The sequence below is a fragment of the Halichoerus grypus genome, chromosome 3 (genome assembly GCF_964656455.1).
Source record: "Halichoerus grypus chromosome 3, mHalGry1.hap1.1, whole genome shotgun sequence".
Lineage (NCBI taxonomy): Eukaryota > Metazoa > Chordata > Mammalia > Carnivora > Phocidae > Halichoerus > Halichoerus grypus.
In genome coordinates, this window is record NC_135714.1 from 131463396 (window position 1) to 131489935 (window position 26540).

Here is a 26540-nt window from a genome sequence, read left to right on the forward strand (position 1 = left end):
TTTGTCCTATTTACAAACATAGCTAATCTTTAAAATAGTTCAAACTAATGAAAATAAATAAATAAATAAAATAGTTCAAGCTAGACTTATAAATGTAATATACTTCATGTCCTCTTTAAATGTTTCCATTGTTTGACTTAACAAAACTTCCCTGAGTTCTCAAATAATTCTTATAAAACTAATATGCTTATAAATATGGTGAACTTTAACCTTTCTTGTTTCCATATATAACAAGTATTCAATCCATGTTTCCACAAACAAAAATTTCAACTTAAAAATCACAAGTATAAATGAAGTATACATTTTATTTTGTTTTATTGAGGTGTAATTGGCATTAACATGATATTAGTTTCATGTATACAACATAGCAATTCCACATTTGTATGCATTGCAAAATGGTCACACAATACGTCCAGTTACCATGGAAAATCACCTTACAAAGTTAATATATTATTGACTATATTCCCCATGCTGTACATTACATCCTCATGGCTTATTTCTTTCATAGCTGGAAGTTTGTACTTTTTAATCCATTTCAATCCTGCCTCCAAACCTCCCTCCCCTCTGGCAACCACCAATCTGTTTTCTATGAGTCTGGATTTTGTTTTGTTTTGTTTGTTTGTTTGTTTTGCTTTTTGGATTCCACATATAAGTGAAATCATGGGGTATTTGTCTTTGTCTGCCCGACTTATTTCACTTAGCATAATATCATTAAGGTCCATGTTGTCACAAATGGCAAGATTTCATTCCTTTTTATGGCTGAGTAGTATGCCATTTTATATATAGATGCCACATCTTCTTTATCCATTCACCCATTGAAGGACACTTAGATGGTTTCCATGACTTGGCTACTGTAAATGATACTGCAATGAACATAGGGATGTAAATATTTTTTTGAATTAGTGTTTTCATTTTCTTTGGACAGATACCCAGTAGTGGAATTGCTAGAACCTGTGGTATTTCTATTTTTAGTTTTTTGAGGAACCTCCATACTGTTTTCCACAGTGGCCCCACTAACTTATAATCCCACTGACAATACATGAGGGCTCCCTTTCTCCACATCCTCGCCAACATTTGTTATTTCTTGTCTCTTAGATAATAGTCATTCTGACAGGTGTGCGGTGATATCTCATTGTAGTTTTGAATCTGTTATGCCTTAGAACAGAACCTAAGAAGGCATGGTCACATAGCTTACATCCGTAGGATTGAGTCATATCATGACTTTCCTTTTTCCATCCACATAGAAGTCAGCGCCCTCCACCCAGGCTGCCACACAACACGGTCAGATTTAGCAATTATTTGATTTCAGTATATTTTCCAAGGAGTTCCAAAGAAGTTGGAACTTGATAAAAAATCCTGCCTTCTTTTCATACCCTTCCTGCCCAATGAGACCATACAACCCTTACCGAGAGCAAAGTAATACCAGTTGTTCACTCATGGTTTTCTTTAACTATAGGTTTGGAAATCAAGCTCTATATTTCTTCATTCGCATCTTTAAAAGAGGTCAGCTGTTGTGTGGCATGGTTAGGAAATCAGGGCAAGGAGCCATTGGTCAGACTTCTCTCCCTTGTTGAAGTCCCACTGTGTGTCTGCAATGGCCACTTGAGGTGTTTCTACTCCCATTTCTCCAGACCTAACTGATGTTCTGAAAAGGCATGTCAATTCACCACTTGACAACTAGTCGTCGATTAGTGCCTACTTTGTTGTAGGGGCTGGAAATACTTCACTGCAAAGGGAGAATAACATCCACGCCCTCAGGAAATGCACATCCAGCTACATTCAGCGCACGTGTGTAAATTTTGGAGTCTCCTTTTCTATCGCCTAATGGAATTCTTGCAATAGATGAAAATTATTGGCCTTGTCTTTGATAGTCTTGTGTGTATCCTATAACAACTTACCTCGTATATTATCCTCATGGTTTGGTCATTTGCTTCTGGGACAGTCCACCAAAGAACTTGGAGGGAAAGTCTCTTTCTCTCTTTCTTCTTCCATTTCCCAAATAGTTTCTGAAATATTTACAAATTCTCTACATTAAAGAAAAAACAGGACTTGATGGACTTTCTGTTCTGAGTTAACATTGATGCTTCTAATCCTGAAATATATACCAAGAAGCCTGAAATCAATGTAGATCAGTCACTTGGGCCAACATATGAAACAGTCAATTTTATTTGGAGAGATTTTCTTTAATCTATCTTCCCTCCCTCGCTCCCTACCTCCTTCCCATCCCTCCTTCCCTCCAGAATGAACATTGAAATTATTCTGCCAAGAATATCTTATTTTCTGGAATCATTACAGGATCATGAGTTTAGTCCTTGAATAGACTTTGTGGAAGTTGGGTGAATTGTTCTGAATAGGCATGGAGTGATATTAGGAAGATGGCAAGCTGAAGATGAACATTACATAAAGGATAAAACTATCTGAATACAATATAAAAAGATTTTATAGTGTTATGTTTCTAGGTCATTTGGAATTTCTGAGGTATTTAAGAAGTTTAATTTTCTTTCCATCGATAAATATCTTATTTAGAGCTCTTTTGGTTGTGAGAGAAATCAATGTCAACTTATTAAGGAAAAGGGAGATATTTTATAAGTGAGTATATTTATTTTATGACTTGCTAGAGAAATTAGATGTTTTCTCCTTCCTTCTCTCAAAGGGCTAGCAAAAAGCCAGCTCCTCTCTTTTGGAGGACTGATGTGTCTGTCTATCCTTTGCTCAAGGAGAAAAAAAAAGGATCCTTAGAAGTCAGTTATTGAGATAATTTATGTACAATAAAACTTGTCAATCTAAAGATACAATTTGATGAGCATTGGCAAAGACATGCAGTGTGTAACCACCACCACGATCATGATGCAGAACCTTTCCAGCATTCCCAAAGTTCTCAGGTGCCTCTTTGCAGTCAGTCCCCTCCTGCCACCTGGCTCCCTGGCTTCTCCTGGATGACCTTTTGTCATAGTTTTGCTTTGTGCAGCATTTCATCTAAATGCACCCTACAGTATCTATTTGCTGTGTCTGACTTCTTTCACTTAGCATTATGCTTTTACGATCCATCCATGTTCTTGCATGTATCAGTTCTTCCTTTTCATTGCTGAGTAGTATTCTCTTGTATAGTTAAGTAGCAATTTTTAAAATCTATTCATCAGTGGATAGATATTTGAGTTGTTTCTAGCTTTGAATATAGTACATGACTTTGTGTGGCCTTATGTTTTCATGTTTAGAGAGTAAGTACTTAGAAAGAGGATTGCTGGGTCACAAATTAAGTGCATGTTTAATTTTATAAGAAGTTCTCAAACTTTCCCAAAGTGGGTGTACCGTTTTGCATTTCCACCAGCAATGTATGAGAATTTCAGTTGTTGCACATTCTTACCAACACTCGGTATCGTCAGTCTTTTAGTCATTCTTGTGAGCATGTAGGGGTATCTCAGTACAGTGTTTCCCGCAGTTTTATTGAGTTATAACTCACTTATATTATTGTATTAAATGTTTATAACATAGTGATTTGAGAAAAGTATATATTATGAAATGGTTACCATACTAAGTTTAGTTACCACCCATCACCTCACCTAGTTATAATTTTTTTCTTATGATGAGAACTTTCAAGATCTACTCTCTTAGTAACTTTCAAATATACGGTACAGTATTTATTAACTATAGTTCTCATGTTGTACATTACATCCCTAGAACTTATTTATCTTATAACTGGGAGTTTGTACCTGTTGACCCATAGAAAGCAGTCAATTTTACTCTGAGAGGTTTTGGTTGATCTTTCAAGGTTTCAAAATGTTTAGAAGTAAGAGATGTTGCTTTTCATAGAAGATGAGAGGTAACAGAAGAGTACCCTACGGTCAAGGCCATAGCGAAAAAACTAATATTAAAATGAGTTAAAGTAGTAAAACAAGAAAATTTGAAAATTAGTTATTAGAGGTAGAACTGAAAGACCGTGTACTTCAAGAAAATTGCGAGAATTTTTCTGAGATGATGGAACTTTAAAGACATGCTTTTATATTAACTAAAGATATTTACAGTCGAAACTGCCCAAGTTGGCTTGATACCGTAACTTCTGTCACAGTATTTTAAATCCCCAAGTTATTTAGATCTCAGTGAAAATTTGATAGTTGAAGAATAACTGAAGCATTCACTTTATAAGGATACCTGTCACTCCCTGCATACCTTGAATTTAAGACAAAATCGGGGTGCCTGGGTGGCTCAGTTGGTTAAGCAGCTGCCTTTGGCTCAGGTCATGATCCCGTGGTCCTCGGATCGAGTCCCACGTTGGGCTCCTTGCTCGGCGGGAGGCCTGCTTCTCCGTCTCCCTCTGCCTGCCATTCCCCCTGCTTGTGTGTTCTCTCTCTGTCAAATAAATAAATAATCTTTAAAAAAATAAAATAAGGGGGTTCCTGGGTGGCTCAGTCGTTAAGCGTCTGCCTTCGGCTCAGGTCATGATCCCGGGGTCCTGGGATCGAGCCCCTCATCGGGCTACTGCGGAAAATGTTCCTCACCCTAGAAAAACCTGACTAATCTTAATCTTGGTAAATGTACACTTGGTTCTGTACCTAACACTTATCAGTGGCCAGAAAAGGTCCAATACTCAAATTTATCCAACACAAAAGTATACAGTTTAACCCACAGTGTTTCCCAGGCACAAGGCATAGTAGCCGTTAGCAATATCTTTTATTTTGCCACAATTTAAAGAACTTGACCTTTTCAGGTATGTGCTGAAGACACCACCAGATAATTCCTTCTGGAAAATAATACTTTCTCTTCAGAGCACCCTGCTTCTTTCCACACACTGGAGGCCCTGGACGCCGGCGGTAACAATTTCCTTTGCTCCTGTGAATTCCTGTCGTTCACTCAGGAGCAGCGAGCGCTGGTCCAGATCCTGATCGACTGGCCAGAGAACTACCGGTGTGACTCTCCGTTCTCCGTGCGCGGCCGGCGGGTTCGGGACGCGCGTCTCCCGGCCTCTGAATGCCACCGGGCAGCTCTGGTGTCTGCCGTGGGCTCTGTCCTCCTCCTGCTGCTTCTGCTCACGGGGGTCCTGTGCCACCGCTGCCACGGGCTGTGGTACCTGAAGATGATGTGGGCCTGGCTCCAGGCCAAAAGGAAGCCCAGGAGAGCGCCCCCCGGGGACCTCTGCTATGATGCCTTTGTGTCTTACAGTGAGCGCGATGCCTACTGGGTGGAGAACGTGATGGTCCAGGAGCTGGAGCACTTCGACCCTCCCTTCAGGCTGTGTCTTCATAAGCGGGACTTCATCCCCGGCAAATGGATCATCGACAATATCATCGACTCCATCGAGAAGAGCCACAAGACCATCTTCGTGCTGTCTGAGAACTTCGCGAAGAGCGAGTGGTGCAAGTATGAGCTGGACTTCTCCCATTTTCGCCCTTTTTTTTTTTTTTAAGATTTTATTTATTTATTTGACAGAGGGAGACACAGCGAGAGAGGGAACACAAGCAGGGGGAGTGGGAGAGGGAGAAGCAGGCTTCCTGCTGAGCAGGGAGCCTGATGCCGGGCTCGATCCCAGGACCCTGGGATCATGACCCGAGCTGGGGGCAGACGCTTAACGACTAGAGCCACCCAGGCGCACCCCCCCTCCATTTTCACCTCTTTGATGAGAAGTAGGATGCTGCCATTCTTATTCTTCTGGAGCCCGTTGGGAAAAAGGCCATCCCCCAACAGGAAGTGTTTGAGTTGAGGAATAATTCTAGTTTTTAAAATGGAAATATTCATACAGTGAAATATTCTCAGTTTTCAAAACTTCATTCTAGGTTGAGTTAGAATTTTACTCTTATTTCCCACAGGCAGTATTAAGAACATTCTTCAAAAATTGCAGATGTTAGTGAAATCTTTTCAGAATAGAAAAATTTTGAGGAATGGGCATTTGTGTTTAAAACGTGTATAAAATAGTGCAGGGAGGGGCGCCTGGGTGGCTCAGTCCTTAAGCGTCTGCCTTTGGCTCAGGTCATGATCCCAGGGTCCTGAGATCGAGCCCTGCATCCGGCTCCCTGCTCCTTGCAAGCCTGCTTCTCCCTCTCACACTCCCCCTGCTTGTGTTCTCTCTGTCAAATAAATAAAATCTTAAAAATAAAATAAAATAAAATAGTGTAGGGATTATATTAGTTTTTCATTAAGTGATTTTTGACAGATGTATTTCTAGTATTTTATGTAACTATTACAAGGCGCTTTATATGAAAAAGACAGACTCTGAATTTTGATAACTTCATTTTAGAATTTCAGTCAGATGCTCAAAAATACAAATATCTGCCATGAGTTATCCCTTCCCAAACTCCTTTTCATATTCTGTGCTCATTTTCTAACCTTAAAAAATAAGCTTTATAGTGAGTTGTAGGTCTTATGCCAAAAAAAAGCAGACTGACTAAGGAGTCTTGGAGTGTGATCTGGGTTTGTCACCTAGCTGTGAGCCATGTGACTTAGGAGAAGTTCTCCAATCACTTGAGCTGAAGGTGCAATAATATCAGAACTATTTATTTCATGTGTTCTTATGAGATTCAGATGAAAAGATATATTTGAAAGTGCTTTAAAAACGTTTACGAATCTTTACTGTACATAGATGACACTGGTAATAACTTGTGGGTAAATGATTTCTCCCTGACTTTGCCAGAACATTCTAATTGGCTTTGGGATAGAAAGCAATAACATCAATCTAGGCATTTCAACTGAAGATATATAGAGACAGAAAAGAGTCTTGTTTGTTTGTTTGTTTTTAGATTCGGAGGGAAATATTGGAAAGAAGTTTTCTTTCTTTTTTTTTTTTTTAAAGATTTTATTTATTTATTTGACAGAGAGAGACACAGTGAGAGCAGGAACACAAGCAGGGGGAGCGGGAGAGGGAGAAGCAGGCTTCCTGCAGAGCAGGGAGCCCGATGCGGGGCTCGATCCCAGGACCCTGGGATCATGACCTGAGCCGAAGGCAGATGCTTAACGACTGAGCCACCCAGGCGCCCCGGAAAGAAGTTTTCTGAGGTACACAATTGAGAACTCATGAAAAAGAGAGGTGGGAATTTTATAGGAAGAAGAAAGTCTTTCAGGCAACAGCAGAGCCCCGATCATTAGGGATAGGGAGAAATATCCACATAGTCAGTAACCTGTATAGAAAATCAGACTCCACCCTCTCAAGTTCACATTCATGCCTATTAAGTTTGCCTGATATTGGAAACTTTCATGAGGATTAGGGATGTGGAATAGGGCAAGACAAAAAACCCTGGATTTAGGGTAAAATTCTCATTTCAAATCTCAGTCCTGCCACAATTTGCATGGCATTTCTTCCTGTGTAAAGAGAAGAATGTTTTCTTCGCCTTAATTTGTGAAGATCAAATGTAATTATGAATATAAAATGTACTGCATGAATATTATTAAGGCAGTTTAATTTTTAGAAGGTAGTTTGTTTCCCTTATAAATATTCTTCACTAGGTTCTGCAGCAATGGAAAAAGCCAATCTAAGACTGTTTTTGGAATTACTTTCAGAGGCAGGGATGGAAGGCGCAAGGTTGGGATTTGGATTCAAAATCTTAGAGGTAAGTGGGAGCCCCCATCTTTCATGGCCAGAGTAGGGATGTGACATAGGACCTACAGTCAGTGAACCACCAGGGACTGCCCCAGGATTGAAAAAAAAAATGTCCTTATCTGCTCCTCAGGCAAAATGTTGCTCAGTTAGTCTGGACAGTGACTGGTAAGCTATTTTAATATAGGAGAGCATAGCCATGCTGGTGGGAGCGGACCCTGGGGATATACTGGCCCGTGAATACATGCTGAAGCAGGGCGGGGTGAGCAGCATGAATCTGAGCTCCCGAGGATGGAGAGAAACGGAGAAGGGGAATTTAAAGACTGCGTTTCCGGGTACGGGAGGCTTTGAATACCAGAGCTTCAAGAAAACACTGGTTGGGTAACTAGCCTCTGATTTTGAAATCCTCCTCTGTGCTTCGGGAATTCAGGTACGGCGGCCGCTGGCAATCTCGATTCTCTTTTCTCCGCCCCTGACCTCCAACAGCCCCAGCGCCCTCCTCGGACCCGGGCGCCGCCGGCCGCCACCTCCGTCAAGGTCACCTGACGCAGCCCGGGGCCAAGGCGGGCGGCGCGGGGCCACAGCGCCCGGCGTGCGCACCGAGCTCGGGCCTCGCCTCCCCTTGCGCGACGGCGCGCTTAGCGGACGGGCGGTCCCCGCAGCCGGCGAGGAGGGACATCCGGCCCGCGCACTTTTCCCTTCGCTGCCCGCCTCGGCCCCGGCGCGTCGCGTCCGGAGGCGGCGAGGAGGCGCGGCCCGACGGCGGCTCCGTCCTTTCCCAGGTACGTCGGGCCGTTCTCGCCGCCGCGCCCCAAAGCTCCCCCGCAGCCGTGCGCCGGGGTGCGCTGGGCGCCGACGCGGGCGCGGGGAATCCCCGCTTCCCTCTCGCCTGCGCGCGGGGCCCGAGGCTGGTTGGCCGGCGGGCAAGCTGGGGTTGGGGGAGAGCACCCGGGGAACGAGGACCCGACCCGAAGCCCCGGTCTGCACGCCACCCTTCTTTCCGAGCGGGGGCGACGACGGTCAGGTAAGGGCTTGCAGGTGATACGCGTGCGTCCGGCTGGGGACGTGTCTGCGCGCCTTGGTTACTGCAGGGACCAAACTCCGCGCGTTGGATATCCTTCGCTGTGAGAAGTGGGAAAGGGTCGGGACTCGGGATCCGCCCGGGACTCTCGCACCCTAACCCCGAGCCCGGCCTCTGCGCGGGGGTGAGCTTCACGCCCCCTGCGTGTTCCTCCATCCTTAAAATATCTGAGTTATGTCTCTAATGAGAAAATAACTTAGAGCATTTAAGTTTAGGTGAGTTCTTTAAATAAGAATGCCTGGTGATGGGTATTAAAGAGGGCACATTCTGCATGGAGCACTGGGTGTTATGCACAAACAATGAATCATGGAACACTACATCAAAAACTAATGATGTATAGTGATTAAGATAACAATAAAAAAATTTTAAAAAATGCCCTGAAGTTCCCCTTCTAACTTCTCCAACTTCCGTAAATGAGAACTTGTGTTTAGAACTTAGATGCAAGCCAGGATTGTGTTTTTTACTGTTTTTTTGGGGGGGGGGGCGGGAATTGATTGCTTGATTAGGGGTAAACAGCTCAGCTGGCTGAGATGATGCTAATCTTGCAGAAGGTCTTGTCTGCACTGTTACTCAGATTTTTACCAGAAAAGCAACTGGTAGATAGGGTGGCCTGACTTGAAAGCAGAGACTAAAAAAAGGAAATGGCAAACATCCTATTTGAAAATGGCTTATTCACAGGTATTTTAAGTTTCTTCCTGTTCTAAGCAGAGAACTTTTGCATCTTTAAACTTTTTATAATGCACTCATTTTATGAAAATTGCCAGAAGTTTACAGCATGTTTTGTAAGTTTCTAAGCTATCAGTTAATTTTTTGCATTTCTTTAAGAATTTGGCTTGGTTGATTAAATATCTTATTTTGATTTTCGTGATTGAGCATGATTTATGGTTAAACGGCATTGTGAGTGTGACATTCTTATAAAGATCTAATAAATGTAAGTTGTATTTACTTCTTATAAATAAGAGGCTTGCATTTCAAAAATATGTTTTCCCCCACAATGGCATTTAAAATTTATATTACTTTTTCCTCATACCAAAAAGCCATGCCTGAGTCTTTGAATGCTGTCTTCTTTCTTATCAATTATTAAATTAAAAAAAATGCAGTTGTTGCTCCTTGCTGTCTACTCTTACCAGGTTTATTTTCCAAATTGCGGAAGAACATATGTTTTGGGGTACTTCTTTCAATGATGGACTATGGATAAAAATTATTTTTTTGCTTTTGAGTGTCTGAAAATGTCTATCTCACCTTTACTCTTGAATGATAATTTAAATGGGTCTTGACGTCTAGATTGGCGGGTGTGTCTCCCCTGCCCTTTGAGGATATCATTACATTGTTTTCAGGCTAGGTGAGGAATTTTTATTCTTTTTTTTTTTTTTTTTTTTTTTTTTTGCTGGGGATTCAATATATTCTGGCATTTATAATTTATTTATAATTTGGCAACTTATTTTTTTTTTCCAATTCGAAAAAAATGTTTAGTTATTCTGTCTTTTAATATTTGGATCCACACCATACACGGCAGGCCTGGAGTTCTGATTTCTTACAGGAGATTTCTGGTAGGCTGGCTTTCAGCTAGGGCCAGAGGGTAGAGATTTTTTAGATCCCTGTTCACATAAGGAGTAGCCTTTTCCCAGCCTGTGGCTTTATGGAGAGTGCACTTTCAGTTCCCAACCATGCACTGGGCCCTGCGTCCCTTCACCCCTCCTGCTTCACCCGACCATTACAACCCTAGCCCTGATGTGGGTATCTGGTCGTGGTTGGGCCGGGGGGCCACGGGCCTTCAACTTCCTCCCAATTCTGGAGCAGCAGATGTACATAGCATAAGTTGCCTGTCCTGCCAGGCTTACTTGTCAGACTGCCATCTTTTCCTGGGTCTTGGGCCAGTAATGCCTCACCGCTCTGTCGATTTTCTGAATTCTTCAAGCAGATGATTTTATACTTTATCCAGACCCACAACTCTTGTTAGATAGGATCCCACTCAGTCTAACTGTAGCCATGCTCTTCCCTTTCTCAGTGTCTTACTCCGCGGAGCTCTCTGTCCCAGGCTGTAATGTAGAGGGGAAGTGGGAGGAGAGGGATGTGACTCTCATCTTCAGTGTCAGGTTGTTAGTGGTAGTTTTGGGATCACCAGTAATTATTATTTGTTGAAAAGTCACCATGTAAATTTCATACAAATATTAGAATATTTGTATGAAATAGCCCAAGATCCCTGCTCTTATGAATTTTACAGTTTAAAGACAAAAGGCTAGGAAAAATAAAAAAATAGATGTATTTGACCTTTAAATCTCAGCTGAAAACTGGTATAGATTTCTTAAGATTGGTGCTGTTTATTACAAAATGGAAATGATCAAGTAAATTTTGGTTGCCCAGTACTAAAATAATCAATACTAAGATGATTTTTTTCAATAACTGATTCAGGAGAAAGACAGTGGGATAACTATAGTACCAAATAGTAATCTCATTTCGTCTTCTGCCTGTCAATTTTAGAGGTGGGGACAATACTGGATCAATAGTCTTAATGGTTCGTTTCCGTTGGCCGCTGTTGCAGCTCTTCTCATACTCATTAGCTGGCTCCCTGTAGTACCTGGTTGTTTTTTTTATGGTGTACTGGACATTCACTTCAAAAAACTGTTTGTAGGAATAAATTTGAGGCCTCGGATAATCTTAGCCTCTTCTAGAATTTCCCTTTGCTTCTGCAGGTACCTGTGAGCACTAGCATTCCAGAAATCGTTTTCATCCATCTTCAGAGACCGAGACTGTCTGAGCCACCCAGATAAATCAGAGCTGTGCTACAGTCTCCCTGAGGGCTCGGTTTCCCTGGTTCAGCTTTACCTTTCCGTCCATGATTGCCCCAGACCTTAACCTTAAACTCCCTGTCCTTCAAGGCTATCAGTGTCATGCAGCCTATCAGACGAGGCTTACTGTGTTCAAGGTGATGAAGGACGAGACTGAAAATTTTGGCAGAGAACTGGAAACTATAAAAAATGACATAGTGGATGGGGAAAAGAACCAAAGAGAAGTTAAATAGATGAAAATGGCAATAACCGCAAAATTTAAAAGCCATGGATGGATCTACCAGTAGATTAAGCACAGCTGGAGAGAGAAGAATAAACTAGAAAGTGGATCAGAAGAAAATAGCGAGCCTGAAACTTGAAAGGCAAAATATGGAAAAAACGGAAGAGAAGGGGGCCTGGAAAACAGAGCTAAACTAGTGCTTAGATGAAAATGTCTGACCTTAAATGAATATATTAGAAATGAAGAATGGCTGAAGATTAATGAGCAAACATCTACCTTAAGAAATTAGAATAAGAACGGTAAAATAAATCTAGAGGAAGCAGAAGGAAGGAAATTGTAATATAAGAATAGAAATTAGTGAAATAGAAAAGAAATAGAGGATCTATGAAATGAGAAGCTGGTTTTTGAAAATGCTAGTAAAAAATGATAAACCACTGACAGTCAAGACAATCAAAAAAGGCACAAAGAACTCATCTAAGGAATAAGACAGGACATTAAAATAGTAAGAGGATGTTCTGAGTAACTGTGTCAATAAATTTGAAAATTTAAAAGAAAATGATAAATCCCTTGAAAAACACAATTTACCAAAAGCTGACAGATGAAGAAAAAGAACATCTGAATAGTTCCGTAGCTGTTAAGTATATTTAATGTATTTTACAAAATCAAGATAAATGTATAGATAATAACAAAAACTGCAGGCTCAGAAGGTGGCATTGGTGAATTCTACCCAAGGAAAGGAAATGTATAGGGCAATTTTACTCTGAATATGGATGCAAAAGTTCTAAAGAAAATATTAGTAAATAAATATATCCAGTAAAATATAAAAAGGATAATATATCCAGACTAGCAGGTTTATTCTAAAAATGCAACATTGTCTCAACACTAAATTGATTAATGTAATCACTAGTATTACCAGGTGAAGGAGGGAATTCATGTTATTATTGCAATAGATACAGGAAAACAAAAGAGAGTTTGATAAAATTCAATATTCAGTAATCAAGAAAACAAAATAAAGGTATACAGATTGGAAAAAAGAAAAAAATTATATTTGAGTGATATGATTGTGTACGTAGAAAATAAAAATAATCTATAAACTGTGGAATTTCTAAATCAATTTAGCAATTTTGCTTAAGTGCATGGTAAACCCATAAAATTTAATTGAATATATATATACATATATATATACATATACACACACACATATATATACACACACACATACACATGACACATAAGTACATATTACTATTTTCAAAGCTTTGAAAATATCAAATGCCTAGGAATAAATCTCAAAAAATACACTCAAGATATCTATGCAGAAAACCATAATATATTCTTGTGATAAATTAAAGAAAACCTAAATAAATGGAAAAATGTATCTTGCTCACGGATTGGAAGATTTAGTATTGTAATGATGTCAGTAATTCCCAAATTGATCTACAGATTCATGGTATTGCCAGTTAAAATGAACAAGTTTTGTTTTTGAAACTGATAAGCTGGGGCACCTGGGTGGCTCAGTTGGTTAAGTGTCCGACTCTTGATTTTGGCTCAGGTTGTGATCTCACACTCCTGAGATCGAGTGCCCCGGGTTGGTCTCCACACTCAGCTTGAGTCTGCTTGAAAGTCTCCCTCTGCCTCTGCCCCTTCTCCCACTCACACTTTCTCTCTGTCTCTCTCTCAAAATAAATAAATAAAATCTTAAGAAAAAAGAAAAAGGAGCTGATTCTGCAATTTATAAGAATATGCAAAGGGCCAAAACTAACCAGGCCTCACTTGAAGAAGAAGAACAAGCAGGAAGGACTTGCCCTCCGGGATATTAAGATATATTATATATTTAATATAGTTTTACCAGTACAAAGATAAGACAAATAGACATTGGATCAGAATTGAGAGCCCTGACAAAAATGAACTATTGGGACTCCATCAAGATAAAAAGCTTTTGCACAGCAAAAGAAACAGTTAACAAAACCAAAAGACAACCGACAGAATGGGAGAAGATATTTGCAAATGACGTATCAGATAAAGGGCTAGTATCCAAAATCTATAAAGAACTTATCAAACTCAACACCCAAAGAACAAAGAATCCAATCAAGAAATGGGCAGAAGACATGAACAGACATTTTTCCAAAGAAGACATCCAAATGGCCAACAGACACATGAAAAAGTGCTCAGCATCAGGGAAATACAAATCAAAACGTCAGTGAGATACCACCTCACACCGGTCAGAATGGCTAAAATTAACAAGTCAGGAAATGACAGATGTTGGCGGGGATGCAGAGAAAGGGGAACCCTCCTACACTGTTGGTAGGAATGCAAGCTGGTGCAGCCACTCTGGAAAACAGTATGGAGGTTCCTCAAAAAGTTGAAAATAGAGCTACCGTACGACCCAGCAATTGCACTACTGGGTATTTACCCCAAAGATACAAATGTAGTGATCCGAAGGGGTTCGTGCACCCCAATGTTTATAGCAGCAATGTCCACAATAGCCAAACTATGGAAAGAGCCTAGATGTCCATCAACAGGCGAATGGATAAAGAAGATGTGGTGTATATATACAATGGAATATTATGCAGCCATCAAAAAATTGAAATCTTGCCATTTGCAACGACATGGATGGAACTAGAGGGTATTATGCTAAGCGAAATAAGTCATTCAGAGAAAGACATGTATCATATGATCTCACTGATATGAGGATTTTGAGAAACAAGAGAGGGTCATAGGGGAAGGGAGAGAAAAATGAAACAAGACGAAACCAGAGAGGGAGACAAACCGTAAGAGACTCTTAATCTCAGGAAACAAACTGAGGGTTGCTGGAGTGGTGGGGGGTGGGAGGGATGGGGTGGCTGGGTGATGGACATTGGGGAGGGTGTGTGCTATGGTGAGCGCTGTGAATTGTGTAAGACTGATGAATCACAGACCTGTACCCCTGAAACAAATAATACATTATATGTTAATAAAAAATTAAAAAAAAAAAAGAATTGAGAGCCCTGAAACACACTTACCCCTATGAGGACATGTGGCTATCGGCAAAGGTAAATATTATTGATTGTTTCCCCAAAATGATCTTTTTAAAAATGGTGTTGAGTCAGTTGAATATCCATATTGGAAATAAAATGAATCCTGTCCACTACGTCAAATATGAATCCCTAAGAATGAAAGGCAAAGCCATAAAGATTTTGGAGAATAATAAAGAGGGGCGCCTAGGTGGCTCAGTCTGCCTTCAGCTCAGGTCATGATCCCAGAGTCATGAGACTGAGCCCCACATCGGGCTCCCTGCTCAGAGGAGAGTCTGCTTCTTCCTCTGCCTCTGCTGCTTCCCTGCCCCCTGCTCTTGCTCTCTCTCAAATAAATAAGAGAAAGAAAAAAGAAAGAAAGAGAAAGAAAGAAAGCAAAAAGAATAAAGAGAATATTTTCATGATAAGAAAGATTTTTTAAACAGGCCACAAAAATCACTACTAAGAAACAAAATAGAAAACCGTAAGAACATCTGTTCATCAGAAGAGTCCGTGTAGAAAGTGACAAGGAAAGGCGCAGAATGGGAGAGGAGAGAGCCAGACCTTGTTTCATTGCGCGTGGCAGGTACTGCGTTTTTTACAAGTTGAAGGCATGTGGAAACCCTGCATCGAGCAAGTCTGTTGCTGTCAGGTTTCCATGCTCATTTTGTGTCTCTGTGTTACATTTTGGTGTTTGGTGTTAACAGAAAGTTAACCGTATGGATTTCAAACTTTTCCATGATTATTATATTCATTCTGATGATCCGTGATCAGTGATAATGACTCACTGAAAGCTCAGATGATGGTTAGCCTCCGTTAGCAATAAATCATTTTTAAATGAAGGTATGTACTATTGTTTTTAAGACATTGCACATTTAACAGACTACTGTGTGGTATAAACATAGCTTGTGTGTGCATGGGAAACTAGAAAATTCATTTGACTTGCTGTATTGGGATAGTTGTTCTATTGTTGTGGAACTGGGCCCGCAGTATCTCTAACGAATGCCTGTACTTGTAACACATGTATCATCTATGTTGAGAGGCTATAGCTTTATATATATGTATAATGTATAAATTATTAAATTAATTATTAAATATATAGAATTTAATATTTATAATACTTATTATAAGGGTGACAACCCAGTAGAAAACAGTAGACCAAACACTGAAACAGTGCACATTACAAATGAGGATTCCAAATGATCATTTGCAAAGATGTTCAGACTCATTATTAGTCCCGGAAATGAAATTTAGACTACAAGGACATGGCACTACCTCCCTACTAGAATCGCTGAAATGAAAAAGACTGGCCGTGCGCAATGGCGGCACGATACGGAGCAGTTGGGCTCTCACACAGTGCTGATGGGCGTGCCAACCGGGGGTATCCGTACTGTGAAGCACTGCGACCCACCGGGAAAGAGCCAGAAATGTCTCTCCATGTGGACATAGGAAGATGTCAGGCTACATTGTTAGGTCTCAAATAACTATGCACGGGATGGCCCCACGTATCTAAGACAGGAGGTGATGCAAAGCAATTGCACTGGGGCGGCCATAAAAAATCTGGCGGCAACAGCTATTAAATTTCTAAATCAAGTATGTATTAACATTATGTATGTTTTAATTCTCTGTGCCTATAAATTATATAGCCTAGGCCTTGATAATCTCTCATTCTGTGAATGTGGGAAATTAGTTTTACCCATGAAAAGTGGTGTTCTTGGGGTTACATTTTTAAAAGTGTTTTGTACAGTTTGTGTAGTGAGCAAATACAGACAAAGGAGTGCAGGCACAAGGAATGAGAGAGCTGAGGGGAGCCTGGGTGACTCAGTTGTTAAGCGTCCGTCTGCCTTCGGCTCAGGTCGTGGTCCCAGGGTCCTGAGATCGAGCCCTGCGTCGGGCTCCCTGCTCGGCGGGAAGCCTGCTTCTCCCTCTCCCACTCCCCCTGCTTGTGTTCCTGCTCTCGCTGTGTCTCTCGGTGTCAAATAAATAAATAAAATCTTAAAAAAAAAAAAGGACCGAGAGAGCTGAATGGAGCCAAAGAGGGATACAGGGCCCAGAAAGCGGGCAGAGAGAGAGAGAAAGTGCTGGATTCACGGTTGCAAGGAATCTTGCGGTGGTGGAGAGTGTGCAGACCGCTTTATTTCCCCCACATTCATCTGAACAGCGCATGGAGACTGAGCACTGCTTCTGCACTTCTCTGCAGGAAGGGAAGGTTCTGATGGTCTGATTGTCCCTCAGCCCAGCAAACCACCATGCTCTGCTGGGCGTGCCCAGCATCCCTCCTGCCTGCTAGTAGTAAGTGCCAGACAAGCTTGAGGAGCACGGGACCTTTATCTTTCGGTGAAAGCATGCTACCACCGGAGCTGCGCTCAGTGAATCCTTGTCCAGTGAGAGGTGTGGCTGGGCTCTGTGAGATCTCTAACTCACAGGGGACATCGAGGCAGGGAGGAGGCATGCTTAAATACAAGAGTGTTTGAAGTGCAGGAGTCAGTGATTGCAAATCCATATGGTTAAGCCTAGCTCATTTCTTTTTTTTGTTTTGTTTTAAAGATTTATTTACTTATTTTAGAGAGAGAGAGAACGTGAGCATGAGCAGGGGGTGAGGAAGGGCAGAGGGAGAGAAGCTCAGTGGGGAGTCCGATGCAGGGCTTGATCTCAAAACCCTGAGATCATGACCTGAGCTGAAGTCAAGAGTGGGACGCTTAACTGAGCCACCCAAGCCTAGCTCATTTCTTAACCTGCTTGCTTATTCATTCTTCCATTCTTTCATTTAATCATTCTTTCGGCTCATGCTTAGTGAGTCCTGCTCTGTACTCCCAGATGGTATTGGGCTTTTAAGTCATGGCACAGGGAAAGAATCTCTGTGTTGGTATTGCTCAATGTGTCAGGGAATTCATTTGTTATCCCCGTTCATAGATTCCATTTGCCTCTCTGTTATTTCCTGGTAGCTCAGTGTGTGTGTCCATTTGCCTCTCTGTTATTTCCTGGTAGCTCAGTGTGTGTGTGTGTGTGTGTGTGTGTGTGTGTGTGTGTGTCCGTTTGCCTCTCTGTTATTTCCTGGTAGCTCAGTGTGTGTGTGTGTGTGTGTGTGTGTCCATTTGCCTCTCTGTTATTTCCTGGTAGCTCAGTGTGTGTGTGTGTGTGTGTGTGTGTGTGTGTGTGTTATGCCTTACAGAACATTTCTCAGGAACTGGAATCTTGATAAGCCGTCAAACACAATCGCTCATTTGAACCTCCTTTATTTGTAGGTTGGACCACCGGACCATGTCACGTGTTTTGTGGACAGTATGGGTGTTGGGGGCTGTAACCAACCTCTCCAAGGAAGAGGCCCCTGATCAGGCTTCTTCTCTGTCCTGTGACCCCACCGGTATCTGCGATGGCCGCTCCAAATCTTTAAGCTCCATCCCGGCAGGGCTCACGGCAGCTGTGAGAAGCCTCGACCTCTCCAACAACGAGATCGCCTCCATCAGCAACACTGACCTGCGGGGCTGTGTGAACCTCAAGGCTCTGAAGCTGGCGTCTAATGGAATTACCACGATAGAGGAAGAATCTTTTGTTTCCCTGCAGAGTCTCGAACACTTGGACTTATCCTATAATCTCTTATCTAACTTATCATCTTTCTGGTTCAGGCCCCTTTCTTCCCTGAAGTTCTTAAACTTACTGGGAAATCTTTACAAATCACTCGGGGAAACTCCTCTTTTTTCTCAGCTCACAAATCTGCGAATTCTGAAAGTAGGAAATATTTACAACTTCACTGAGCTTCAGGAAAAGGATTTTGCTGGACTCACTTTTCTTGAGGAACTGGAGATTGATGCTTCAAATCTCCAGAGGTACGAGCCAAAGAGTTTGAAGTCAATTCAGAACATCAGCCACTTGGCTCTTCGTATGAAGCAGCCTGTTTTACTGCTGGAGATTTTTGTAGATCTTTCAAGTTCCTTGAAACATTTAGAACTGAGAGACACTTATTTGAACACTTTCCGGTTTTCAGAAGCATCCATCAGTGAAACAAAAACACTGATTAAAAAGTGGACATTTAGAAATGTGAAAGTCACTGATGGAAGTTTTAGCGAAGTTGTGAAACTGTTGAATTATGTTTCTGGAGTGTCAGAAGTTGAGTTTGAGGACTGTACCCTGGATGGACTTGGTGATTTTGACATACCCGGTAAGGACAAAATGAAAAGTATAGGTGGGATAGAGATATTAACAGTACGGAGGTTGTATATTCCATATTTTTACTCATTTTACGATATGAGTACTATCTATTCACTTACAGTAGAAGTTAAAAGAATCACAGTAGAAAGCAGTAAGGTTTTTCTGGTTCCTTGTTCACTTTCACAACATCTAAAATCACTAGAATATCTGGATCTCAGTGACAATTTAATGGTTGAGGAATACTTGAGAAACTCAGCCTGTGAGCATGCCTGGCCTCTCCTGCAAACCTTAATTTTAAGGCAAAATCGTTTGAAATCGTTAGAAAAAACCGGAGAAACTTTGCTTACTCTGAAAAACCTGACTAACCTTGATATTAGTAAGAATAATTATGTTTCTATGCCTGAAACTTGTCAGTGGCCAGAGAAGTTGAAATACCTGAACTTATCCAACACGAGAATACACAGTGTCACCCATTGCATCCCCTGGACACTGGAAATTTTAGATATTAGCAATAACAATCTCGATTCATTTTCCCTGATTTTGCCACAACTCAAAGAACTTTATATTTCCGAAAATAAGTTGAAGACTCTACCGGATGCCTCCTTCTTACCCATGTTACGTGTCATGAGAATCAGCAGAAATATAATAAGTAGTTTCTCGAAGGAGCAGCTTGAATCTTTCCACACACTGGAGGCCCTGGACGCCGGCGGTAACAATTTCCTTTGCTCCTGTGAATTCCTGTCGTTCACTCAGGAGCAGCGAGCGCTGGTCCAGATCCTGATCGACTGGCCAGAGAACTACCGGTGTGACTCTCCGTTCTCCGTGCGCGGCCGGCGGGTTCGGGACGCGCGTCTCCCGGCCTCTGAATGCCACCGGGCAGCTCTGGTGTCTGCCGTGGGCTCTGTCCTCCTCCTGCTGCTTCTGCTCACGGGGGTCCTGTGCCACCGCTGCCACGGGCTGTGGTACCTGAAGATGATGTGGGCCTGGCTCCAGGCCAAAAGGAAGCCCAGGAGAGCGCCCCCCGGGGACCTCTGCTATGATGCCTTTGTGTCTTACAGTGAGCGCGATGCCTACTGGGTGGAGAACGTGATGGTCCAGGAGCTGGAGCACTTCGACCCTCCCTTCAGGCTGTGTCTTCATAAGCGGGACTTCATCCCCGGCAAATGGATCATTGACAATATCATCGACTCCATCGAGAAGAGCCACAAGACCATCTTCGTGCTGTCTGAGAACTTCGTGAAGAGCGAGTGGTGCAAGTATGAGCTGGACTTCTCCCATTTTCGCCTCTTTGATGAGAACAACGATGCTGCCATTCTCATTCTTCTGGAGCCCATTGAGAAAAAGGCCATCCCCCAGCGTTTCTGTAAGCTGCGGAAGATAATGAACACCAAGACCTACCTGGAGTGGCCCACAGATGAAACTCAGCAGGAAGGGTTTTGGTTAAATTTGAGAACAGCAATAAAGTCCTAGATTCCTTCATGAAAGGCCAGTCTGGGTCTGGTGGAGGTCTTTATGTCACTAGTGGTAGCTAAGTCCATTCTGACACAGTTCTATGCAAACTACACAAATGCACTGTCCTTTGCAGACTTGCTTACTAAAGCCACTAAAATTGTTCATATTTTGTTTTATAAAAACTACCAGATTGAAAATAAAAGGTTCTTGGTTTTTCTTTATCCTGTGAGATAATCATGATCTAAGTCCATTATTGACATCAGAATTATCTGTAGCAATTGGCTTAGTTCATTAGGAGATAGCACAAATGAACAGATCTCCTATGAATTCTTGGTCAGTTTTCTGCAAGGACTCTTATCCCCGGAGATGGCATTCTCTACCCCACTTAGCTGTCTCCTCTCTGTGACTGCTCTCAAGAACAACAAGGGAAAAGGTTGGGGAACTCAGCCAAACTTGTTGCTATCCCTAGAAAAAAAGTGCCTTGAATCCCCATTAAACTTTACAGGATGCAAAATACCTAGATGGTGTTTTCACGTGACCTGGGTCTGAGTGTTGGATAGGTTTCTCCAGTCCCAGTCACTTGAGAGAGGATATAGAACACACTAAACAGTAAATTATATCTTTCCATGAAAATGAAACTAATGAAGTACAGCTGACCCTTAAACAACGCAGGACTTAGGGGCCGTGACATACCCTCTCCCCGCTGTGCACTCGGAAATCTGTGTATATAACTTTTGACTTCCCAAAACCGTAACTACTAGTAGTTTACGGTCGACCAGAACCCCTGCCGATAACATAAACAGCCGATTAACACACATTTTGCGTATGTTTTATATATGGTATTCTTACAATAAAGTCAGCTAGAAAAAAGAAAATGTTATTAAGAAAATCATAAATCTGCGCATAAATGGACCCATGCAGTTCAAACCAGTGCTGTTCAAGGGTCAAGTATAAATAAAATAACTCAATTTAGAGGACTTCCAAAGAAGCTCCCACATCCCTAACTCTGATCTTCCTTCAGCCTTTAATTCTGTGTGAAGTTCTGATGAGTTTCTAGTTACTCCATCTTCTAATCCATTTCCCTGCAGCATCTTGCTTTTTTTTTTCTTCTGAAAGTATTATTTCTCATTCTCAAAAAGGCTCTTTTCTCCCCTCTGAACATTTACAAAAGCACATGTGAGCTAAATAGAGTTTTAAACAAGTATATACCTAGTGATTCCTCAAAATGACCCCCAAAATAGTTGATACACAATAATTTAAAGATAGATATTACGTCCACATGTTAATTTTTTTTAAGATTTTATTTGTATTTTTGCGAGAGAATGAGCATGAGCAGGGGGGTGGGGGAGTAGCAGAGGGAGAAGGAGACTCTCCGCTGAGCAGGGAGCCCGATGTAGGACTCCATCCCAGGACCATGGGATCATGACCTGAGCCGAAGGCAGACGCTTAACCGTCTGAACCACCCAGGAGCCCTCCACATGTTAATTTTTATAATCTAGAATTAATTCTACATTACGTTTAATGCAATTAATTAAGCTAAGGGCTATTTACTGATACAATGGAAATTTCTTCTTAAACTGGGAACCACTTGTGAAAGGAAGCGAACTTCCTCTGACCTGCTCTGTTCTTAGCCAGAACTGGGTTTGTGTGGTTGATTGGGCTCTGGAGTCAGAAAAACCTGGGTCAGTAGATGTGTATCTTTGGGCAAGTCACTTAACTGACCCCAAATATTTTTCTGCCCTTAGAATAGGAACACTAGTATCTACATCATGTAGGTCTGAATGTACAGTAGTTTAGGTAGACTATTGAGCGCATGCCCCTTGGTTACCATCCCCTCTGGAGGGTCGAGGAGGGCAAGAGGACCAAGTCTTTGAGAATGGGAACCATGGGTGCTAGCGTGGGGTGACAGCAGTGACTATAGTAGATGTTAGCTATTATTTTTTTTCCAAGAAGTGGTTTGTCTTCTTATAGATTAGTTTGTAAATGTATATTTTTCTGTTATGGGTACTAGCAGTGATACAAGGGACCCTGTTTTTTGCAGAAAAATACTCCAGAGAAATAAGTTCATTAAGGGCAGAGCAGTTTTAGTCCTGGGGAAACTCACAGAGTCTTTCTTCTCTCTCATACCAACTCTTGGGAAAGTGTTATGGAGGAGATAGTAGCCAGCCTAAGCAATAAAAGGACAAGTTCAGGAGAAGGAAGGGTGTTACAAAAACCAAAGACAATAATGGACCTCTTGCTTTATTTCTTTATGTCTTATATTTAAGCACGATGTTAACTATCATGAGAACCAGACAAATTTAACATAGACTTGGTCTGTAGATTTATTTCCAATAATTTAAATAGCAAGAGAAAGAGCTCCATAGTTAGTTGGTAGATTGAAAGTAATGTTATAAAAATAATCTTTATTTTTCTCATCGCAGATGTTAAACATGTTCACCATAGAAATTTTGGAAAAGAGATAGGAGCATATAAAGAAAGTAAGAATCCACTCTTATCCCTTCACCTTGGGCGAACCACTGGTAACTGTGTAGTGTATATAGCTCTGCATAATTTTTTCAATGTATATGAACATATTACCTTACAAAATTGGGATTAGATTTTAAATACCTAAACTATAAAGAAGATGGCATCTTTGTTTTGTGTGTGAGGTTGTTTAGTGATTATCCAAAATTTCTGAACTCTGAGGGTCATTCAGAATTCCACATAGATACATACTGGTCTAATTGCCCAGAGTTCTAAAGGGTTCTAAAGGCTACCTTCCCATCCAAGTACTAACCAGGCTACCCTCATGCAGCTGTCCATAAAAGATAAATGGGAGGGGCGGCCCAGGTGGCTCAGTCGGTTAAGCATCAAACTCTCGATTTTGGCTCAGGTCATGGTCTCAGGGTCGTGAGACTGAGCTCCACGTTGAGCTCCTCGCTCAGGTCGAAGTCTGCCTGAGATTCTCTCTCTTCCCCTCCCTCTGCCCCTCGCCCCCGCTCGCTCTCTCTCTTAAAAAAAAAAAAGATAAATGGGAAATACATCAGAGGTCAATTTAAGGGCTCCTTCTTTTATAGAAGAAAAAACTTTTAGTTAATGCTTTATCCAACAGTGAAGACTTTTGTCAGTAGACTATGAGCTCAGGAATCTTGTTTTATCTCCTTAATCCTTGCACATGCCTGGTATATAATATGTATCGAACTATTGAAGTATTTGTTGAGTAGAGAAATAAACCAGAGTTAAATCTAATAATCTGGATGGTGAACCAATCACAATACTGAAGTACTGAGCAGTTTCAAGAAGGAATATTACCAACAGGTAAAAATCTTAGCATGAGTTATCTTCATTACAACCGTGATAGGACTTTGAAGAGCATTAAGTTAGGTACATTGCCTAGGTTTTTGACAATAGGCGTGTTTCCTTTCTACTTCATGTAAGTGTGATGTCTCCAGGTGTGCAGAACAGATGTCTGATATTAGGTATACAGTGGTGGCTGTTTTAACTGCTCACCACCAGTTGAAAACGAATACATTTTGGGAGGCCAGTGTATTGCTCTTGAGTTAATTCTTTCTGACCGTTCTTTCCTATTCCATTACTTTTATCCCTTCCTGCTGGATTAATTCATTCTTTCAGCAAATAATTATTGAGTGCCTACTAGATGCCAGCCTGCTCCATGTGCTGGGGGTACAGCAGGGAACTATGGAGGGGAAACACACAATAAAAATTCTCAAATTCTTCTGCCTTCATGGAGGGGAAACACACAATAAAAAAATAAATGTATCATAATGAGTTCAGGTATCGATAAGCGCTATGAAGAGAATAAAACCAGAGCACAACGGAAGAGAGTGGTTCTCCTCCCCTTTAGTGCAGCCCTATGTGGGGCAGGTGCACTTGGCAGGCCCAGGGAACGCAGCGCACCTCCAGCCCGGCCTGTTAAATGGGCTGTGGCACCTAATGCTAGACTTTTCCAGAATAACACCGTCTATGCCGAAGGGCTTTCTGGTCAAAGCCGCCATGTGGTGACAAGCACATAGAGCAGAGAAGACCATATCCTGAAGCTGTAGATTACATAACAACTCTGCCTACTTCCTTGAAGATGTTGAACTCACCAGAAGATATTAGCTATCACTAAAGGTTGTATGTAAAGTACATTATCAGCCAAATTAGAGGTTGGGTGTCCATGGTGGGTTGTAACAAATGTGTTGCATGGATTAGAAAATGATCACAATGGGAAAGATGCAAAGTATGCTGTATTTGTTTATATTGTTGTTCATATTAAAATCAAACACAGAGACCAGATTTGAAAACTCCCTGAGTGGACAAAACCAGTTTAGTCTTTCTTTTTTTTTTAAAGATTTTACTTATTCATTTGAGAGAGATAGAGAGAGCATAAGCCAGTGGGGAGAGGCAGAGGAGAAGCAGACTCCCGGAGTGGGGAGTCCAACACGGGGCTCGATCCCAGAACCCCAGGACTATGACCCAAAGGCAGATGCTTAACCAACTGAGCCACCTAGGTGCCCCCAAACCAGTTTAGTCTTACAAGCAAAGCTTGATTTAGCTTAGTTTGCAAGACAAATAAGGCTAACTTGATCCGGGTACTTCTTGCTTAGGCCTCTGAAAATCATAAGCAAGACTTAATTTGTTTTCCCAAAATTGATATGAGGTGATCACTAACCAATTCCCTTTCATTTAAGAGAATTCCAGTATTGTAACCAATCACTGTGAAGAATACACAGTCCCTGCGTCTGCACTATATAAGCTGTTGCCTTAACATACACCTCTGAGCTTCATTCTGTGTTTTTGTCTGAGTGCTCTTGATTTGCAAACGATCTTTCTGATGTGTGCACAATAAACTTTTACTGATTACGACTTTACTGATTCATTGGTTTTACTTCTGTTTTTTCCTGAACTTTTGACATTCAGCTTCTCTTTTAAATTCTTTCCACACAGACAGATTGCCTTTTGTAGGGCCCTGAGTTTTATTCAGTTCTCTAAACTCTGGGGCTCACCTCTGAAGTTAAAAAAAGATTATCAATAATAAATGTAGGACCAAGGATTTAAAAATATTTCAACATGCAACACGTTGCTTCCAGAGTAGGTCTGCTGTACTATTCCAGCCGTAGTGAGTAATTAATGCCTTGAACTATTCCAATCACCACGGGTTGCCAGGCCACCAAATAACGAAGCCAATCAAGGATTTGTCCATACAGAAAGTGTGTGCGCTCCCAGCTAACTCTCAGTTAAGGAGGTTGCTCTCTATGCAGTCAAGTAGCAGAAATATTCAATCTCATTTGCAAATATAATAAGCAATGCAATGAGTGGTTATTTCCTTTCTTATTAATTCTATGTGCTCATTTAAAATCCCCTTCTGTGATTTTTATAGCATTTGGTTATCATTGTTATTTACACTACACCGAATTTCCAAAAGTAAATCAAAACAGTTTACAATAAAGTCCCAGACTATGAAGCAAGAACTAAAGGTGAGGGTCACTACTAAGAGTGGGAAAGGGGAAATGGCTACACTGGAAAACCAAGGATCATGGAAGCTTTTGTAAGTGAGCCAAGGCAGCCTTGGGCTTTCCTGTGACTGGCTCATCAGAGGGAGCGCATTGTGTATTTCAAAGAAAAACATCACAGATAAGATACACTTTTTCCTGATTTCGCTGATAAATTGTGCTAAGGGGACATAATTAATACATAATATCTGTGATAGCAATGTTATATACATAAAGGCAAATATTCCCCAAGTAGCTTTTTTTTTTTTACTGAGTCTCAATAAAAAGAGCACATGTAATACTCAAAAGTTTACTCTCTCAAGACTATATAGAGTAACCTATTGTCCTTTGTTATTTACATGATCGTTTAAGGTGACGTTCAGGATTATATTATCATCAATTTTATAACAAAGATGCATATATTTTCGTTTCATAAGGTATTAACCAAAAGTGGTTCTGGACTCGGTCTCCTCGTATTAGAAGGGAACTTCAGGGAGAGTGCATGAAAAGGAGGGAGGGAGAAGCATCACACACCCATCGTTAGCCGTTAGCGGTGGCTGTGCTTGAGTTGCACTGACTCCCTGAGAAAGCTCAGGCCTGTACATGGAGCTGGGGGCCGCAGAGGTGTTCTCTGTTGCCGCCCCCTAAGACACAGAGACCCACGGTGCTGCTTCCTCGCTGCCCTAAGGGCAAATCTTTCCTTGATCTGCAGTTCTCAGGGATGGGAGCACTGCTGCCAACAGCCATGGTTACACCTGTATATTTAGGGTTGGTGAAGAGTAGGGGGAGCAGGGAACAAGGGCGGTGTCTCCTTCAGCACTGTAAAATGTAGCTGACCGGGACACAGAATGTATAGA

At 41.6% G+C, this 26540-nt stretch overlaps 2 protein-coding genes and 1 pseudogene across 18 annotated transcripts in view; 2 read left to right on the plus strand and 1 right to left on the minus strand.

Moving 5' to 3' along the window:
• Positions 1-26540, minus strand: part of RNF175 (ring finger protein 175) — an 86790-nt gene that overhangs the window by 13850 nt on the left and 46400 nt on the right. For 4 of the 10 annotated variants that reach the window (XM_078069336.1, XM_078069331.1, XM_078069330.1 and 1 more), the window contains one exon: positions 25203-25417. In XM_078069336.1, the coding sequence (XP_077925462.1) occupies positions 25297-25417 (121 nt within the window). In that variant the 3' untranslated portion in view covers positions 25203-25296. Of the gene's footprint in view, positions 1-298; positions 2025-25202; positions 25418-26540 lie in introns of those variants that run through there. The other 6 variants (XM_078069338.1, XM_036078636.2, XM_078069335.1 and 3 more) reach the window with 5 other exon arrangements.
• On the plus strand, positions 2845-11625 carry LOC118527046 (toll-like receptor 2; annotated as a pseudogene).
• Positions 7860-26540, plus strand: part of LOC118527051 (toll-like receptor 2) — an 89901-nt gene continuing 71220 nt past the window's right edge. For 4 of the 8 annotated variants that reach the window (XR_013446522.1, XR_013446521.1, XR_013446526.1 and 1 more), the window contains exon 1: positions 8317-8546. Coding sequence is in view for 3 of the 8 variants with exons in the window: in XM_078069329.1 (XP_077925455.1) it covers positions 17867-20224 (2358 nt within the window). In the remaining 5 variants the exon portion in view is untranslated. The other 4 variants (XM_078069329.1, XM_036078628.2, XM_036078627.2 and 1 more) reach the window with 4 other exon arrangements.